Source organism: Phyllostomus hastatus, unplaced genomic scaffold, assembly GCF_019186645.2.
Source record: "Phyllostomus hastatus isolate PE091 unplaced genomic scaffold, TTU_PhHast_1.1 phas_scaffold_216, whole genome shotgun sequence".
NCBI classification, from domain to species: Eukaryota; Metazoa; Chordata; class Mammalia; order Chiroptera; family Phyllostomidae; genus Phyllostomus; species Phyllostomus hastatus.
In genome coordinates, this window is record NW_025334018.1 from 2,772,350 (window position 1) to 2,792,922 (window position 20,573).

The 20,573-nt window shown below is 50.0% G+C and overlaps 1 protein-coding gene across 1 annotated transcript; it reads left to right on the top strand.

Moving 5' to 3' along the window:
* Window positions 1-411: 411 nt before the first annotated feature.
* On the top strand, window positions 412-15,122 carry UBQLN4 (ubiquilin 4). The gene is made up of 11 exons (XM_045816723.1): window positions 412-585; window positions 2,094-2,245; window positions 2,635-2,852; window positions 3,325-3,587; window positions 5,194-5,352; window positions 9,063-9,288; window positions 10,364-10,503; window positions 11,010-11,093; window positions 11,249-11,364; window positions 11,560-11,746; window positions 13,331-15,122. The coding sequence occupies exons 1-11, from the start codon at window positions 478-480 to the stop codon at window positions 13,481-13,483; spliced, it is 1,806 nt and encodes a 601-aa protein (XP_045672679.1). The 5' UTR covers window positions 412-477; the 3' UTR covers window positions 13,484-15,122.
* The last annotated feature ends 5,451 nt before the right edge of the window (window positions 15,123-20,573 follow it).

Below are 20,573 nucleotides of genomic sequence, written 5' to 3' on the forward strand. Positions count from 1 at the left end.
TTTGGACCAGCTATCTCAGGGAACGGAGTGAAAGCGGCGACACAGAGAGTCCTTTGTCCTGCAGCGGGAATGACCTGGAGAGGGGGCAGGGGCAGCTTTGGGCGGGAGGGGACCTCGGCTCCGCTCGGGCCCTCTCGGGTGGGCCCTGGTCTCCTGCGGGGAGCTCGCCCCCACCCCACATGTGAGTGCCACACCGCCCCTGCCCCGAGTACCCCCAGGGGCCGTCACCCTGAGAGGTTCTGTTGCCCCTGCTGGACCTGGGGCTCAGCCCTGGGCGGATTCCGTTGCAGTGGCCCCCCCAGTCCGCCCGGGGCGCTGTGGCTGCGGATGGTTCAAAGAGGGTGGCGAAATCTTGGGAAGGGGAGGGGAGGGGAGAGGAGCGTGCTGGAGGCACCCGAGCCGAGTGGGGTCAGCCGGGCGGGCGGGGAGGAGGAGGAGCTGGGGCGGGCTGGCGGGCGGCCGGGTGGTGGTGGCGGCATGGCGGAGCCGAACGGGGCCGAGGCGAGGCCCCCAATTCGGGTCACCGTCAAGACCCCCAAAGACAAGGAGGAAATTGTGATCTGCGATCGAGCCTCGGTTAAGGAGGTAGTTCGGTGGGGGGTGGGCGGGTAGGAGGAGGGGTCCGCGAAGAGAGAGGGTGGTTCTGGACGGTCGGGCGTACCGGAGGGCCTGGGAGAGGAGAGTGGGGGCCCAGCTGGCACTCGGAGGAGCGGGAAGGAAGGAAAGGCGGGTAGGGGGCGTTCTGCGAGTGTAATCTGGGGGAGCTTTGGCGCGTGTTGGGGAAAGGAGGCCGGGGTTTGCCTTGTGGCCTGGACTGGGGGCGTGGTGGAGAGTGGGGTGGGGCCACTTTGCGCAGGGAAGGGGGAAGGACTCTGGATTTGAGGGGAGTGTGCGCCCCGGTTACTAGTCGGGGTTCGAGGCGTGGAGGCTGAGTGGGGGCCGGGCAAGGTATTGAGCTCGGAGAGCGGGCGGGGGGCGCAGCGGAGAGCTCCCGACGCCTACGGTGCACCTGGGTGAGCGCCCAGCTTGCTCTGCCTCCGGGCGTTATGGAGAGGATTTCTCTCTGCCCAGGTCCTGCTTTCAAGTCCAGGCGGTTCCGTTTGGTTCTCAGCTCCTCTGGGATTTACACAGTGTGCAGATGTTCAGTAAAAATCATATTGAATGAGGGAATATTTCCTATGTTCGCCACCCCGCTGTGGCTGCTCCAGAATTTCACAAAGGCGGGGCTTAAGATAGGCCTTCTGGTTGGAAGGGAGAATCTGGAAGCTGCCTTTGCTTAGCAAGTGCACTATTTTTACTTAGAGTGTTTGTTTGGTTTGGTTTGATTTGGGGAGGGGTGATAGATTTGGCAGTCTAATTTCTCAAGTCAGACTTTAGTATCATCACTGCCCGCCCCCCAATCTTATTAAATGATTACATCCAGAATTTAAATCAATTTCCCTGCAAAGTAGGGAAATTTAAATCAGTTCCAATTGAGAGGCAATGTTTTGGTTAAGAGCCTGGCCTTCGGAGTGTGAGTCCAGTCTACCATGGCGAGTTGCCTAACCCCTCTGATCCTTTTTTTTCCTCATCTTTAAAATGGAAATAATAATTAATGTGTATTTCATGAGGCTTAGATTATTAACTCATCAATAATTTGTGCAATTATAAATAACTGGGATCTCTGTGTTGTAGTTGTTACAAGCAGACTGGGGATAAAGAGGGGAGAGAAACTTGGGGTCGGAGAAGAGGAGGCTGAGGGAGACAGGGCCTGGGTCCAAGGCTGTTCTAGGAACTGAGGTGGAGAGTGCTGCCCAGGCAGGGCCCCCTCAGGGAACTGGGCAGAGGGACTGAAGAGGGAGGGACAGATAGCAGCAAGGGCTTCCTGGGGTGGGAGACCCTGGAGGAGAATTGAAGGAACAGCCTCTCACGTGTCCATCTCCTTGATTAAGAAAGGAGCTGCTTAATTGCAGCTGGAGGGATGGAGTCGAGACTGCAGAAAAGACTTTCCACAACTAGAGATGGGAGCAAAGAATGCCCAGGCTCTTGAAGAAGGGCCCGTGGTGGATGGAGTCCAGGCAACCTTTGCAGTGACCTCTGCCTCTTGATCACAGTTCAAAGAGGAAATCTCCCGGAGGTTTAAGGCTCAGCAGGATCAGCTGGTCCTGATCTTCGCAGGCAAGATCCTCAAGGATGGGGACACACTGAACCAGCATGGGATCAAAGATGGGCTCACTGTCCATCTGGTCATCAAGACCCCTCAGAAGTAAGTTTAGGAGAGGAGCAGGTCCAGCTTCCGATTGGACCACTTTTCCCCATCTGATAGTTTCTAACCCGTCACTCAGCTGTGCCTAGAGGGCTTATGCCAAAGCCCAGGAAGGTGGCCCTTGGATGGGTTGCCGAGCAGGCTTATCATCCTCACCTGCAGGGGAAGGGATCCTGACGTACATCTCCCAGAATGCCCTGAGGACAGATGATACTAGCTCCTCCTTCCCTCTGTCTGATTTTCTGACTACCCCCAGCATCATCCCACCCCAGCTTCAGTGTTGCTTAAGATGTGGCCTGGGTTGGGGCAGTAGCTTCACAGCAAACACAGAGATGGTTATCTCCCCTCTTGAGTTCACATATACTAGGATATTCTTTCTCTGTCCTCAGGGCTCAAGATCCGGCTGCTGCCACTGCTTCTTCCCCCTCCACTCCAGACCCTGCCTCGGCACCCTCCACCACGCCTGCTTCACCTGCCACCCCTGTCCAGCCCTCCACCTCTGGCAGCACCACTTCGGATGCTGGCAGTGGAAGCCGGAGGAGCAGTGGGGGGGGTCCCTCTCCAGGGGCTGGGGAGGGCCCTCCCAATGCTACGACATCCATACTCTGTAAGCCTTTAGGGAGAAGGGCACTGTCCTGTTTGGGACTGGGGATTGGTGGAGAGCCAAGAGAAGGGAGAAACATGGTTCCCACTCATGGTCTGATGGGGATAGAGGACCCAGATCAGGGCTTCCTAGATAAGGGGAGCATGGGCAAACGTTAGAGTGAGGGGAGAGATGGGGCTGGAGATATGGGGAACCTTGAGTGAGGACAAAAGAGGCCAAGTAGGGAATATTGATTTACCCATTCAACAGGCCGTCAGTGGTTGCCCTGTCTGCTCGGGACTGTACCCTGCTCCCAGCTTCTGCCACCAAAGAGGGCTCAGTCCAGCAGGCTGACATCTCTGCCAGCCCTGGATCAGGGCTGGGGCTGCGGGAATGACTGGAACAGGGGCCCATCCTGGAGACCTGGACTCAATGGCTCTGACCAGGTGGGGAAGGGCCCCTGCGGGCAGACTGTGACTCTGCCCCCTCCCCGCAGCTGGCTTTGGGGGCATCCTAGGCCTGGGCAGCCTGGGTCTGGGCTCCGCCAACTTCATGGAGCTACAGCAACAGATGCAGAGGCAGCTGATGTCCAATCCCGAGATGCTCTCGCAGATCATGGAGAACCCACTGGTCCAAGACATGATGTCTAACCCTGACCTGATGCGCCACATGATCATGGCCAACCCCCAGATGCAGCAGCTGATGGAGCGGAACCCTGAGATCAGCCACATGCTCAACAACCCTGAGCTCATGAGGCAGGTGGGTGTGAGAGAGGTTGGGGCAAGAGTGTGGCAGGCACCTGGCACCCAGCCATGCCTGCCCAGCCTTTCCTCACCTTGTCCTACCTTGATTTGCTCATTCGTTTACTTAGCAACCATGTTTTGCACATTTGGGATGCATAGTGATAAACGGACATAGGCCTAGCTTTCCAGGAACTCCTTGTGTTAAAGGGAAACGGGATAAGGAGACAGGCAATTATAATACAATGTGATCGGTACTATCATAGAGGTAGTCATAGAATTCCCCAGCAGCACAGAGAGTAGGTCTTGACCCTACCGTCGGGCCCCGAGGCTTCCTAGAGGGAAAAAATCCAAGCTGAGATCCAAGGGAGGAAGAATGAATAAGAAGGAAGAAGAAGAAAAAAAGGAGTGTTTAGGGTCGAGGGGTAGCTAGTGCAAAGGCCTGGCAGTAGAAGATAGTAGAGTGTTTGGGGAGCATCATGGCTGGGCCGGGCCAGGCAGGTAAGGGAGACCCAGGGGAGGCAGTTTTGTGTTTGTCTCAGGAGCTCTGTCTCGTGGCCCAGTCCAGCAGGGGACGAGGAAAGACAGCCTCAGCAGACCTGTGGCCACCAGGGCTGGACTCAGTAGAAGCTAAGTTCCATTAAGGCAAGGATTTGCAATTGTGTTGTTCACTGTCTAGACTATTGCGTTGTGTAGAGTCACTCGGTAAATACTTACTGAATGACTGGATTATGGGATAAGATTAGAGTTGTGTCTCAGACATAAGGGTATCTAAGAAGAGACAAGTGTGGAGCGGATTTGGTGGAGCAGATTTGGGGAGGAGGACAGGGAAGGCGTTGGCTGGGAACGAGTAGTAGCTATGCTCATGTTCTCCGTCATGTGCTGCTGTCCCCTGGAGTTGACACAGGCCTGCTCTTATTGAGAGCGAGCCCTTGGCTCTGAAGTGAAAGCCCCCATCATGTCTCTCAAATTTCGGTGACAGACCTGGGGGTGAGGGGCAGAGGGTGTTGGTAGCATTGTCCCAGCGTGGATCCTTTCCCTTCTCAACGTGTCGTTTACCAGGAAGCACAGGATGGCGTCAGTCAGATAGACTAACCTGGCCTTGAAACCTGGCTCTGCCACTCACTGTCTCCAGGCAGTGAGTCTGAGCCAGCCTGTTTTTTCATCTGCAAAATAGGGACAGAAATACCTACCTGAGACTGTTATTGTGGGGTTTGAGTGACTTGAATTCTGTAAATTATTGAATCCGGTGCCTGTATGTAGTAGGTACTCAGAAAGTGTTAACTTTCTCTTCAACCTCCTCTCCTTTCTCATGTTCATTCTTACTCAATTTTCTTGTGCTCCCCAATCACCGACACTTCTCTGGACCCCCTGAACCCGAGGGAGGGGAGTCATAGTACCTCACTAGAAAAAGCCAACCAGAATCAATGCCCACAGGGGAGCAGGGTTGGAGCCAAGGTGACAGTACCAGAAGGAAGCCTGGTTTACCCTACTCTCCACCACGGTGGGGCAGATCGTGGGCTCTGGACCCTGGTCCTGATTCAGGCCTCCCCCTCAGGCCCACCCTTGGCCAGGCTTGGTGCTCCCCTGGTTCCAGGGTCCGTTCTTTCTCCCTTCTCTACCAGACGATGGAGCTTGCTCGGAATCCAGCCATGATGCAGGAGATGATGCGGAATCAGGACCGGGCCCTCAGCAACCTGGAGAGCATCCCCGGAGGGTATAATGCCCTCCGTCGCATGTACACAGACATCCAGGAGCCCATGTTCAGTGCTGCACGGGAACAGGTGGGGCCTGGGGCAGGGGCAGTGGGCGGGGTCTGCCTGGGCCTGAGATTCCCTACCTCCAGACCCAGGCGAGCCTGGGGTGCTGCCGGCTCCTCTTTCTTTCCCCAGCCCCCTCCCCTCCCCCTGAGGGTGGGCTTTGGCTTCAAAATGGTTCTCACAATGCATAGCCGGGGCGGTCCCACTTGTCACAGGACCGAGGCACTAAGGCAGATGGTAGCAGAGCTCCCCAGGAAAGTGGCAGAGGTGTGGAGTCCAAGGGATTTGACGTTGCTCTGACAAACTTCTCGCACCAGGAGCTCAAAGGTGGTGGGGCAGGCCTGGGGTCAAGTAGCTGACCCCAGCAGTGTCTCAGGCAAGGTCCGCAGATCACCCGAGGCTTGCTAGTGATGAGATTCCTGGGCCCCACCTTTGAGCTACTTATTGACTCGGTCTCTGGAGTCAGCCTCTGGGAATATGTACTTTTAAAAATGCTTTACGAACTCTTTACAATATACAAGGAATATACAATGAAATATACAAGGAATATAGTTAAAAACAGAGCATTCTGTTGTGTCTAAGTTGCCCTAACATGTTGCCATATATAGTTTCAGTGCCTTTTTAGGTTCTTCTTTTTAAAGGTTCATTTACATTAAATACATTGCACATTTACATGTTTCAAAAATCCAAATGTAAATAAAGCAAACAAAAGGGTATTTTAAAAGCGTGGAAGGGAATAGAAGCTCAATAAATTATGTACAAAGGATGCCTCTATTTTCTTCCAATCACCTCTTTTCTACCCCGAGTTAAAGAACATTGTTAATATTTTGTATATGTTCCTAGACATAGTTAATATTTGCAAATAAGACATTACAGACAGAGTAGCAGCCTTCCCTCAGCCCTCCCCGGCTTAGGGCTTATTCCCTTCTCCAGAGCCAACTGCTGTCCTGAAGTTGGCATTTGTCGTTTTGATTCTCTTATTACCTATATAGCTATCCATAAATAATCTATAATTTTGTTTTGTATATTTTTCAGCCTTATAGAAGTAGTATCATGCTGTTCATAATAGCTTGAACTTGCTTTTTAAACATTTTTAATCTTCATTGTATTTTTTCCCATTACCATTTAGTCCCTGTATACTATTTAAGCATGTAAAAAACATTTTGTTGAAGGATAACATATAGTGATAGAAAAGTGCACGTAAGTGTACAGCTTGATGGACTTTTGAAAGCGGAACACACCCCCTAACCAGTGCTCAGGTGGGAGGGTGAGGTCTCACGTTATTTTTAACTTTCGGAAAGGAAAACAGTACCGTACCCTGAGTGGGCCGTGACATCCTGCGGAGTCCCTGTTCACGCTGCTTCCATCCTGCGCCAGGCCTCCACAGATGAGCGTGTCTCTCTGACCCTGCTCAGCCCCTGGCCTGGGTTTCTGTCCCTGTGGTGACACCACATTGTCTGGTTTACGTCTGGGCGTGTAGTGGAGCGAACGCCCCGCCTCACCCTCTACCATCTTGGTTGTTTGGGGGGTTGCTCTTTCAGATGATAGAAACTGCTTGTAGGGATCAAGTATGACTTTTTGAAGGAATTTACTTGTTTATTTTAAATTTTACTTAAGTATTCAGTTTAAAATGTGTATCAAAGTAATGCTTTCACCTAGTTAAAAAAAATCAAGTAGTGGAGAGAGGCTTATCACAAGCACATCAGCTGGCTCTGACGCACGCTGAGATGGGGCGCGCCGGGTGAGCCAGAGAACGTGGCGCTGGGCGTCCTGGTGATGGGATTCTAGGTGCGTTTCCTGACCTTTCCAAAGCCTCAGCTTCCTCATTTTCAAAACAGAGGCAGTATATTAGAGTAGTGGTTCTCAGTCATTTTGGTCTTAGAGCCCCTTTATACCCTTAAAGATTATTGAGGGTCCCAAAAAGCTCTTGTTTTTGTGGGTTAGATCTATTGGTATTCACTAGATCTGAAATTAAAACTAGGAAATTAAAAAATGTATTTATTAATTCACTTAAAATAACAATAAATTCATTATACATTGACATAAATAGCACATTCTTTTGAAAATAACTGTTTTCCAAAAAAAAAAAAAACTTTAGAGGAAAGAGTGGCCTTGTTTTACATTTTCGTGGATCTCTTTAATGTCTGCCTACAAGACAGCTGGAGTCTCAAATCAGCTTCTGCGTTCAGTCTGCCACGGTGTCACATGTTACGTGTGTGGCCTGTGGAAACCTCGCTCAATGCTCATGAGAAAATGAAAGTGGAAAAAGCAAATAATGTCTTAGAATTATACACATAGTTTTGAACCTTGCAGGGGTCCTAGGACTACACTTTGAGAACTGTCGTATTGGAGGGATATTGTAAACATTACAGTAAGTGTAGCAGGCACATAGCAGATGTTCAATAAATGGCAGCTGTTATCACGATAGGGAGTTCAGGAAAAGAGGTTCAGTCCTTAGGGTGTACCACGAAGAACAAGGTAAGGCCCAGAACAAGGCAGGCTTGGGTGCCAGGCAAGTTACCAGAACGGGAAATATTGAAGGGGCGGAACTCTCACCGTGATGCACAAACACTGGCCGGCAAGGCCTGTTACGTAAACAGGCGTCTGGTACAGTGAAGGAACCACAGCTAGAGTAGGTCTTTGGGCAGCCCTGGTCCCCATGGCCAACCTGTTGTTCATTTTCTTATTGAATTGAGAGAGAGAGAGAGGGAGTGCAACATCGATTTGTAGTTCCACTTATTTCTGCATTCATTGCTGATTCTTGTGTGTGCCCTGACTGGGGACAAAACCTGCAACCTCGGCATATGGGGATATGGGGACTCTAACCAACTGAGCCACCTGGCCAGGGCCCATGGCCCACTTTGAAAAAAACAGTAAAAGTAACTGGATGTGAAACCACATAGTCGGGAGAGACTAAGCTTCTCAGAAATCTGCTTAGGTCAGAGGCTGAGCAAGGAGAATAGGGCCTGGGACTTCTTCAGCAAGCACACCTTTTGGACAGAGCTCTTTTCTGGGCGCTGGTGGGCCCACAGGGAGGAGATTCTGGTGCTCCCGTGGGCAGCACACCATGTGCTAGGTCTCTGAGATAATCCTGAGTGACGCTGTGGGAACCTGGCGCAAAGGGGGACTGTTTAGCTGCAGCAGCCTCCCTGAAGAGGGAGGCTGAGGAAGGAGGAGATAGAAGACCTCGGGAGGACCAGCCACCCAGGACGTGCTCCACTGTGGTGTGCCTGGAGGGACAGAGCCCGCTTAGGAGACTGAGGCTGTGAGGGAGAGGCCTCTGGGGAGTTAGTGCTAGACTCAGGTGGTTGGAAAAGGGGAGGCAGAGGCAGATCGGTGTTGAGTGTCAGGAACAGCGTGCGAAGGTGCGTCCCGTGTCCCAGCACCTGAAGAGCGGAGGAACACAGTTATTTCTCCGCACACTGGCAGTGGCGCCTAGAGTCTTGTGGAACGGAGGGAAGGAGAGGCCAGATGTTCAGAGCCACCAGGACAGATGGGAAGTTTCCAGTTATCAGAGGGGTTCACTTACCAATCATTAGCATCCGCCAGCTCCCGCCCTGCAGAATTAGGGAGGAGCTGCCCATTGGGCTAAAAATTGAGCTCAGACTTCTAAGGTCTTAGATCTCTCTCCCTTTCCTGGGGAAGGGGAGGCTACTAGATGAGAGAAAGAAAGGGCGTAGCCCTTGTCCCCGACTTGTTTCCATCCTTAACCCGAAACCTTTCCCTCCTCCCAGTTTGGCAACAACCCCTTCTCTTCCCTGGCCGGGAACTCCGACAGCTCGTCTTCCCAGCCTCTGCGGACTGAGAATCGAGAGCCCCTCCCTAACCCCTGGAGCCCCTCGCCCCCCACCTCCCAGGCCCCCGGGTCCGGTGGGGAGGGCACCGGAGGATCGGGGACCAGCCAGGTGCACCCGACAGTCTCGAACCCCTTTGGGATCAATGCGGCTAGCCTGGGGTCAGGTATGTCCTAGGGTGGAAGGAGCTTAGTGGGGTCACCAGGGCATTCCCTCTGGCCCAGGACTGAATGGGGTTCCTACTGTTACAGAATATTAAAGACAGAGGTGAGACTGTAGAAGCCACAGAGGGGCCTCTGCAGCCTGAGTATTAGCTTCAGCCCTCAGTGGGCGCAGGGTTGTCTGCCCCTGCCCTGCTGTCGCTGGGAGTGGTCTGATAATGGCTCACGGGTAAATGAGGCCCCACCTTCTAAGTGCTTTCAGCAGGGGTGACTGTACCCAGGGTAAATGGGTCGGGTGGGGGTGGGAGTGCGGGAGAGGAATCGGCAGACCTGGGACAGGCACGTGTGAGGCTGGGGAAGGGGGGCGCAGAGCTGCCGTGCACACAGGTGCAGGTTGTGGACTGTGTGACCTTGGGGTGCCCCGCTTACCTGGACTCTGACTGTACCTGTGGCCGTGGGCATGTCTTTAGTAGATGCCCTGATTTTTCTGTGCCCTGGGGGATGTCTTGATTGGGAAAGTCCTTTCCCCTCTATGTGCTTCAGTTCCCTGATTTATAAAATAAGGGACTTGAACCTGACCACGGTTTTAAAAGTGTGCTTCTGAGTCCCGGGGGGTCTGGGCCTTCTCTCGGACGAGGACGAGGAAGGAGCAGCGGGGCGAGGCCCCAGGCCTCCCGCCCAGCTCACTGACACACTTGGGTTTCACACAAGACTGAGTTTGAGGGAAGGGTCTCTGCTGCCAAGACAGGTTTGAAAGCCGTTGACTTCGGTGATCTCTAGTCACGTCCTTTCCAGTCCTGACGTTGTCTGAGCTCGTGGAAGCAACGGTCCAGAGCGGCATGAATCAGACCCAGTTTCCATCTGACTTGTTTTCAGCAGAGTAGCTGGGAAGGGGCCAGGCCAGAGCAGGAGTCAGGAGAGACTTGGACCGTGCCCCAGTACCTGGGTGCCCGTGTTCCTGTTGCCCTCCTGAGTTTCGTAACCGCTCGGTGTCTCAGCTAAGGTAGATTGATGTGAGGCGTTTGGTTTCCATCTGGACCCCTTTTCTCCTGTTTGGTTGCTTTCTTCTCTCTGCCTTAGGGATGTTCAACAGCCCGGAAATGCAGGCCCTGCTTCAGCAGATCTCAGAGAACCCCCAGCTGATGCAGAATGTGATCTCCGCCCCCTACATGCGCAGCATGATGCAGACACTTGCCCAGAACCCCGACTTTGCCGCTCAGGTACGGAGCTGGTCCCAGGGCGGTGCACTGGGGGCAGTTCCTCGTGGTTAAAACACTCTGGAGCCAGACTGCCTGGGTTTGTATCCGAATCTTCACGACTTCTTAGCTGTGTAAGTTAAGCAAGTAGTTTAACCTCCTGGTTTCCTCGTCTGTAAACTGGTAATAACCATAGTTCCACATAGACTTGTGAGGATTAAATGAGATAATGTGTATAAAGTGCTTTGAACTTGGCATGGCACATCGTAGGCACTGTGTACTTGGGAGTGCTAGCTCTCGTCGTCATCAGACCCAGGGCTGAGCAGCCTGGCTTCTGATACTCATCATTGCCCAGAGTATAGTTCCATTTCCTCTCACTGTCCCACTTAGGCCTTCAGGATACTTTGAGATCCTTGGAAAAGCTGGCCAGATTTCCTGCAGTGGTAGGGGTGCCGAGGGAGACTGAGGCTGTGGGGGAGTTCTTAGGGTGGGTAGGCCCAGGCCTCCCCCTACTACCTTGACCCTGGCAGATGATGGTGAATGTGCCGCTCTTCGCGGGGAACCCCCAGCTTCAGGAGCAGCTCCGCCTGCAGCTCCCGGTCTTCCTGCAGCAGGTAAGTGGGATGAAGGGGATGGAGGCTGAGGGCAAGGGTTGGACCCTGAAGCCCAAGGGGTGGAACTTAAGGGGGCTTGGCTCCTGGCTTGGGGCTCAGGCTGCTTCCTGTCTCCTGCCACCTCCCATTGCCTTTCTCTGTTTGCTTCCCACCAGATGCAGAACCCGGAGTCGCTCTCCATTCTTACCAACCCCCGCGCCATGCAGGCACTGCTGCAGATCCAGCAGGGCTTGCAGACCTTGCAGACTGAGGCCCCCGGCCTGATACCCAGGTGAGGGTGGGAGACAGGTGGGCAGCAGTGTTTGGCTACTTCTCCCCTCAGCCCCTCCCCCTGCCACTCAGAGCAGCCATCGTGTCTCTCAGGGTGTGTTTTCCTGTTTCCTTCAACTGCTGTTCCTTCTGCATCTCACCTGCCCATCCCTTTCCCAGAGGCCGTCTCCCACCTTTTGGTCTCTCTTATTTGCAGCCTTGGCTCCTTCGGGATGCCCCGGACCCCCGCACCCTCGGCAGGCAGCAACTCTGGGCCTGCGCCCGAAGCCCCCACCTCCTCACCAACCCCACCAGCCACTTCTTCTCCAACTGGGGCCTCTAGTGCTCAGCAGCAGCTCATGCAGCAGATGATCCAGCTTTTAGCAGGAAGTGGAAGCTCACAGGTACACGTGGCAGTGGGGCTAGCGCTGGGACCACCACTTCCATCCTGTGGTGTCAGGGGTCATGGTAGAATGGGGACAGCAAAGCAGGCTTTGGCATCGGCTAGACCTGGCTTTAGACCCTGGTCTCCCACTTTCTAGGCTCAAGCAAGTTACTGATCTTCCCTAAATTCAGTTTCCACAGCCGTAAAATGAGGATGAGAATAGTAATACCACTTACTGTGTGCTAGGTACTAAGTGTCTCATTTACTTTAGTCTCCCCAACAGCCTTGTGAGGAAGCTGTTACTGTAATTTCTGTTACAAAAGGGGGAGACTGAAGTCCAGAGAGAGTAAGTGACATGCTTAGTCAAAAGCTATTAAGTAATGCAGCCAAGATTCAAACTGAGCCTGGCATGCTAGCCCCGGGGTTCACATTTTAACTGCTCTATTATGCCTACCACTTCTGCTTATATCATGGGATTCTTTTGATAATTAAAGCACCCTCCATCGCTGAGACCTGAGGAGGATTATGGGAGGTGAGGTAACTAAAGCCCTGGGCTACAAAGTCAAGGGTAGGGGTTTGGGGGTGGGGGGTGGGGGTAGTGGAGAAGACCTTGGGTGAGCCCCTTAACCTTGGTGACTCGTCTGGGAAAGGCCTTTCAACAGAAATGTGAGTACGCTCAGCTCTGTGCAAGAGCTGAACCAAGTGATGCCCAAGGTTCAGCCCAGTTACTCTGTGCATGGCGTGGAGCCCTGTGTGGGCCTTTTGTGTCATGGCAGGGGGTCTCTGTGACCCTTGAGGGGTCCTTTCCTTCTCTGTCTTCCTGTTAACAGCCAGGTGTCCTATGACTGCTGAGCTCCTTTTAGCTCTGAGAGTCTTCTGTTCATGACCTACACTAGTGCTTCTTCTTTTTTAAGAGAGAGAAGGAGAGAAACATCAACAGTTGTCTCTCTCATGCCCCCAACTGGGTACCTGGTCCCCAACCCAGGCATGTGCCATGACCAGGACTAATACTGGCGACCTTTTGGTTTGCAGGCTGGTGCTCAATCCACTGAGCCACACCAGCCAGGGCAAGGTCAGTGCTTCTTAAGCATCCCTTGGGAGAATACTTCCAGGAGATGTTTATACGAGTGTCAAATATGAAAAGCTTTCTCTTCCTAAATAATGGTTGGTTGGTTAAAATTAAACAGGTTCTTTCCTTCTTGGGCCATTGTCTGGCCTTAATATGGCTGTATGTTCGATGATGGCTGGGGGTGGGGTATAGAGTGGTGTTTAGCACGCATCTTACCGATCATAGGGCATTTGGCTGTTTTGAGTACCTGTTAACATCTCCAGATTGTTGATGGAAAGAGTTAGGAATATAGGCTCACCGAGCCCTATCTTTTACTTTGAAATTTTAAGAAAGACACCCCTGGCTTATTATTGCATAGTCGTGTAGTGACTTGGGGCCCAGGCTCCTTGGTCCCCACTTGGAGTCACCCCACCCTCCTCCATGGGTTGACTCTGAGGATGTTGGAGAAGACCTACAGATTGTCTTCTCTCCATTGTAAACCCCCAGCTCCTGAAGCTGGTCCTCTGCCCACTTCACAAGGCCTGTCCTCTGTAGGTGCAGACGCCGGAGGTGAGATTCCAGCAGCAGCTAGAGCAGCTCAACGCCATGGGCTTCATCAACCGCGAGGCTAACCTGCAGGCCCTGATTGCCACAGGCGGGGACATCAATGCGGCTATTGAGAGACTCCTGGGCTCTCAACTCTCCTAATCCTGTGGCTCGTGCCTCCTGCGTCTCCCTTCCCTGGATGCCAGCCTTTGGTTCCTGTCAGCTCCTTCCCTCTGCAGCTTGTCATCCTCTCTGTCTTCTCCTTGTCCTCTCCAGGCAGCGGGTGGCTTTAGAGGCGTGGACCCCAACCCTGTAGCTCTGTCTGAGAATTTGGTTCTACTTCTACATCTCTTACAGAAGCTTCTCTACTGGTCCTGCTTGAGCAGAACTATTTGATTGGTTTTCACAGTTTTGTTGATTGGCCCTACAACCACCTTTGAGTCTTCAGGCTCCTCAGTGGCTGTGCAGAGCTGAAGGCGGAGCCAGCTCTCTGGCTCCTGGGAACAGGGTCTTTATCTGTACCACTAGGGTTTTGCTTGTTTTATGTTTGCTTTTGGTAACTCTCTTCCTTCTTTCTTTCCCTGACCCCTCTCACCTGCAGCCTAACCAGTGGTAGAAGGAGGGTCAAATGCAGCAGACTGGGATTTTCCACCTCAGCCCCTGATCTGGTCACTTCACCCAGCACTTTTTCATGGGGCTTGTTGGGACTTCCAGGGGGAGGAAGATGCCTCTTCTGCCCGTCTGAAGGAGGAGATGAGACACAGCCCTCCGAACCAGGAATTAATGGGCCCTGGACCAGCCCACAGGAGGCTGGTCCAGAGGAGGAGGGCATGAGATTTCTAGAGGAGGGGAATGGGCAAAACAGCCTGAGGAAAAGGCTTGGAAGTGGGAATGGATGGCTAGGGAGTGGAGCACTAATTGCTCTTTTAGTCAGGAGAGTCTAGGCCCGGGCCTGGCAGAGATGTGGACATGCTAACGGAACTCGAGTGAAAGGGGCTCAGTGAAGCTAAGCCTGTGGCTCACAAGGGACCATATTGGCCCCATTTCCTCAAACACACATGCTTCTGTGCTCACGCACTCACTCACATACATCCATGAACCTAGGACTGCCTGTATCCCCAACTTCCAGTGATTTGAACCCCCTCACACGATGTGAAGTGGTTTGGGGTCTGTCTCAGCAGTGGCTGTATGTGTGGGTTGAGTGGAAGGGTGGATTCTTTGCTGATCTCTGGTTCAGAGCTCCCACCGCCAGAGAAGTAGGCAAAAGGGCTAGTCTGGGGCAGGAATACGTGCAGCCCGGGGAGCTAGGTCCCTCGGGCCTCTGGATGCTGGTTACCCATGGGTAGTGTAGGTACCTCTTCTGAAGCTGCCAGGGCTGTGAGCAGCAGCCTTACAAGCCTCTCCTTACTGCTTTCAGGGAATGGTGGAAGGGTCTTTCCCTCCAGAGCCCCTGGCCTTGGCATCCTAGCCCCTGCTCTTTGAGTTCTTCACTATTTCCCTTCAGGCCAGAAAGTTCCATTTGAGGAAGGAAAGGAGAGGGTGGCAATGCTGCCCTTGATCTGGAAGTGGACGTTACTCTATTGGAGCATGGAGGAGGCTCCTGTCACCTCCCCTCTCTGCTACTTCGCCCAGCTGCTTGGAGGACCCGTGGCTGAGAGTATGGAAGCGCAAAAAACAGCATTTTCTCCAAGTAGGAAAGGGCCCCAAGCAATGCAGAGAGGATGTCTGTGTGGCTTCCCTCCAGCCTTCCCTCAGGCCCCACGTTGGCCTTTGTAAATAAATGGTGTGGTCTTTGTTGTGAGTGTGTCTTGGTGTTTGTTTTCTGGGGGAGGAGGCTGGCTCTGAAAACAACTTGCTTTTAGAGAGTTTTTATAAAGTGGATCTAGAGGAACTTGAAGTCGGATTCAGTTACCACAGATGCTGAGAGGCACGGAAGGTTAAGGGATAACTGGTTACGAGGATATCTATAATCCATGGTCTCGGTGTTAGAGGGATTGCATTCTTCGTCCCCGACCCCCAGACCACGGAACATCAGATTCCTTGCCCCCGCCGGTCAGCCTGGGAGGAATGTATGAAGTTGTTGGGAAGATTGTTAGGTCATTACTTCATCTTCTGATCTTTTGGCAAGACTGCTTCCCTCACCACAGGTAGAAAGGTCAAAACAAAACAGAAACTTGCATCCAGATCTTTTGCAGGTGGGTTTTAATAGTTCTTAGTCTTGAGGCCTGAGACTAGACCTGGCTCTACCACTAACTGTGTGAACCTAAGTCTTCCTGGCTGTGCGGTTTCATTGCATAGTATGAGTTCTGTGATATGTGTGTGAGCCTCCCATCGTGGGAGGTTCCACTTCTGAATGTGGTCATCTAGAAGTTTCAGACCAATATTCACACTAGAAATTTTTAAAATTGGGTGCAATATATATTTAAAAAACCCAGAAGCATCAAAGGGCCAATAAAATTGACTGGGAATCAAGAGGAAAAATGTCCCTAAAGGCTGCTTTTGACCCGGGGCAGGGGCGGGTTGCCACTTGAGAAATGTTGCCGAGAGGATTTGAGGGCTTTGAAGGATACGAGCTAGAGGAACAAAAAGTTGGAATCTGGGGACAGCTAAAGACAGGGTTACTGGTAAAGATCCAGCATCAGGACTAGGGCCCCTAAGGATGAATCGGAAGTAAGCCAGTCCTCATTCTGCAGCCTAGCCTCACGCTCTTCTGGGTGGTCCAGAAATCCTCAAGGCTCAGATTTAGGAATAAGATGATCCTAGATTGCTGGCATATCCGGATGTTTGGTAGAGGCAAGCAGAAATTTCAAGAAACATAACATCAACCTAGACTTCAAAAGTATTATAATAAAAACAACTTTTTCAAATATAACATCAACCACAATAAAAATTAAGCAGTTAAGGAGATGAGGTAACATAAGTGAAACCAAACAATAATGACAGACCCACAGCAATTTATACACAAATGAAAACTGCTTAGTATTTCAAGAAGATAAAAGCCAAGCTTGGAAATTTTCAGTGGAGGCCTGAAACTACAAAAATGGACATAGCACATTTAGAAAAGGGCCAAACAAATTTTAGCCAGAAAAATATAATAAATAGCCCTGGCCAGGAGGCTCAGTTGGTTAGAGCATCGGCCCAATATGCCAGGATTGCAGGTCTGCTCTCTGGTCAGGTACATACCAAAAACAATCAGTGGATGCATAAACATAAAAAGTGGCTTAATCTCTCCTGCCCCATTTTCTCTCTAAAATAAATGAATAAAATTTTTAAAATGTAGTAAACAAGGTATCAATAGATGAGTTTAGTGGCAGCTTAGACATAGCTGAGGAAAGAATTGGTAGACTATAGAAACATCGGAGAAACTATACAGCATAAAACCTGGAATAATAAGAGGATGGGAAATCCTGAAGAGACAAAGTAAGTTGAGCTAATATGTTTAATTGGAATCCTAGGAGAGGAGAAAGGGAAAGAAGCAATCTAAAGAAATAATGCCAGGATTATCAAGACTTGATGAAAACCATTGATTCACAAATTCAAGAAACCCAGTGAGTTAAAATAAACTTGCACTCTGCCAAAAGGCAAAGAGAAAATGTTTTAAAGTAACTAGAGTATAAAGACAGCTCAAGTTCAGAGAAGCAACAGACTCCTGCATACGTCTCAACAGCAAAACTGGAAGCCAGAAGAGAGAAATGCCACCCTCCCTGTGTTTAAAGAAGATCACTGCAATCTAGAATACAAAGCCCAGTGAAAATATCTTTCAAAAATGAAGGTAAAGCCCTGACCAGCACAGCTCAGTTGGTTGGGTGTCATCCTTCAAAGAGAAAGGTCGCAGGTTCGATTCCTGGTCAGGGCACATGCCTGGATTGCGGGTTCGGCCCCTGGTCAGGGTGGGTACGAGAGGCAACTGATGGATGCTTCTGTCTCACATCGATGTTTCTCTTCCTCTCTTTCTCCTTCCCTTCCCCGCTCTAAAAAATATAAATACAGTATTTTAAAAATTGAAGGCAAAGATATTTTCAGACAAACAAAAAGTGAGTCCACCACCAGCATACTCACATTAAGGGAAATTCTAGAGAATCTTAAGTCATAAAAAAAGGGGAGGGAAAGGAAGGAAGGACAATGAAAGTGACAAATATGTGTGTAAATCTAAATAAATATTGACTCTAAAACAAAAATGACAATGTGTCATGGTGTTTAAAATATATAAACAGGGAATTAAGATGTGATGCAACAGCACGGGAGTCACTGGCAAGTCGAGTTAGAGTACTAAAGTCTGTGTTGTGCTGGTGGAGAGCAAAGTGTCAGTGAATGTTAGACAGTAAGGCAAGATGAAAGTTATGCTAAGTCCCTAGAAAGGAAAACAATATCTAATTAGCTGACTAATTAAAGGAGGTAATAAAAGAAAACTTACTATTAAAAAACAAGATGCGGACTTCTGGCCAAGATGGAGATACAGGCAGATACAATTTGGCTCCGTGCACAACCAAAAGAAGGATGACGACAACAACACATTTGAAAACAAAAAATAACCAGAACTGCCAGAAAATAGAACTGTACTGGTCTGACAACCAAGGAGTTAAAGAAGAAACATTCATTCAGACTGGTAGGAGGGGTAGAGATGGGCAGTCAGGGAAGAGAGGACATGCAGCAAGGTGGCAGCTGGAGGACCATGTGGACTGGGGCACGCAAGGCAGCGGCTGGCAGACAGGGCTGTCCCACATTTGCTTGTGGATAAACTGGGAAGAACAACAGGGGAGCAAGACAGACTGTGCAATCCAGATTCCAGCATGGGAAAAGAAAGCCTCAAAACCTCTGGCTATAAAAATCTGTGGGGGTTGCAGTGGCAGGAGAAACTCCCAGCCTCATAGGAGAGATCATTTGAGAGACCCACAAGGTCCTAGAACATACACAAATGCACCCACCCAGGAATCAGCACCAGTTGGGGCCAATTTACTTGTGGGTAGTGGAGGAAGTGACTGAAAGTGGGGCAAGAGCTGAGGAAATGGCATTGTTATCTCTTGGACCCCTCCCCCAGATACAGTGCCAAAACACAGGGAGCAGGGATGTGGGTTGCCCTGACTGGGGGAATACCCAAGGCTCTGCCCCTTACAACATAATAGGTGTGCCAGGACAAAGAAATATGGCCCAAATTAAAGAACAGATCAAAGCTCCAAAAATAGAACTAAGTGGTGAAGAGATAGCCAATATATCAGATGCAAAGTTCAAAACACTGGTAATCAGGATGCTCACAGAAAGGGTTGAATATGGTCGCAAAATAGAGGAAAAAGTAAAGGCTATGAAGAGTGAAATAAAAATAGACAGGGGCCCTGGCTGGTGTGGCTCAGTGGATTAAGTGCCAGTCTGCAAACCAAAGGGTTGCTGGTTCAATTCCCAGTCAGCGCACATGCCTGGGTTGTGGGCCAGGTCCCCATTTTGGGATGTGTGAGAGGCAACCACACATTGATGTTTCTCTCCCTATCATTCCCTTCCCCTCTTTCTAAAAATAAATGAATAAAAATATTTTAAGAAAAGAAAAATAGACAGGGAGCCAACAGTGAAGGGAAGGAAACTGGGACTCAAATCAACAATTTGGAGTAGAAGGAAGAAATAAACATTTAACCAGAATAGATGAAGAAACAAGAATTCAAGAATATGAGAAGAGGCTGCAGAACCTCCAGGACAACTTTAAACATTTCAACATCAGAATCACAGGGGTGCCAGAAGGAGGAGAGGAAGAGCAAGACATTGAAAACTTATTTGAAAAAATAATGAAGGAAAACTTGCCCAATCTGGCAGAGGAAATAGCCTTCCAGGGAGTCCAGGAAGCTCAGAGAGTCCCAAAGAAGTTGGAACCAAGGAAGTACACACTAAGGCACATCATAATTACATTAGCCAAGATTAAAGTTAAGGAGAGAATCTTAAAAGCAGCAAGAGAAAAGGAGACAGTTACCTACAAAGGAGTTCCCATCAGATTGTCAGCTGATTTCTCAAAAGAGACCTCACAGGCAGGAAGGGACTGGAAAGAAGTATTCAAAGTCATAAAAGGCAAGGACCTACATCCAAATTACTCTATCCAGCAAAGCTAACATTTAGAATGGAAGGGCAGATAAAGTGCTGCCTGGATAAGGTCAGTTAAAGGAGTTCATCATCACCAAGTCCTTATTATATGAAATGTTAAAGGGACTTATCTAAGAAAAAGAAGGAAATTAAAACTATGAACAGTAAAATGACAACAAACTCACAAATATCAACAACTGAACCTAGAAAACAAAAACAAAGCAAACAACTAGAACAGGAACAGAAACACGGAAATGGAGATTACATGGAGGGCTATCAGCAGGGAGGGGGCAGAGAATGGGGGAGAAGTTACAGGGAATAAGAAGCATAAATGGTAGGTACAAAATAGACAGGGGGAGGTTAAGAATAGTATAGGAAATATAGAAGGCAAAGAACTTACATGTACGACCCATGGACATTAACTGGGGTCAGGGGATGCTGCTGGGAGGGGGTGTGCAGGGTGGAGGGGAATAAAAGGGAGAGAAAAACAGGACAACTGTAATAGCATAATCAATAAAATATACTTAAAAAAAAAGAAAACAAGACAAACGCTGGCTGGTGTGGCTCAGTGGGTTGAGCAAAGGCCTGTAAACCAAAGCATCACTGGTCTGATTCCCAGTCAGGGCACATGCCTGGGTTGCAGACCAGGTCCCTAGTTGGGGGAGCAGTCAATCTGATGTTTCTCTTCCTCTTTTCCTCCCTTCCTTTCCTTCTGTCTAAAAAATAGACAAAATATTTTAAAACAAAAGACAAGAAAATAATATGTCAAAATATAATACATTTGTAAAAATTGAAAAAATTATATGCAAAAAAGAATACATGTCAATAAGTATAGGATTTTTTATTTTTTTAATATATTTTATTGATTATGTATGCTATTACAATTGTCCCGTTTCCCCCCCTTTATTCCCCTCCACCCTACACACCCCCTCCCACCCACATCCCCCTTTAGTTCATGTCCATGGGTCGTACCTATGAGTCCTTTGGCTTCTACATTTCCTATACTATTCTTAACCTCCCCCTGTCTATTTTCTGCCTACCATTTATGTTACTTATTCTTGAAGTACAGGATTTTTTAAAAATTTTTATTTATTTATTTTTAGAGAGAGGGGAAGGGAGGGAGAAAGAGAGGGAGAGAAACATCAGTGTGTGGTTGCCTCTCTTGTGCCCCCTACTGAGGACCTGGTCTGTA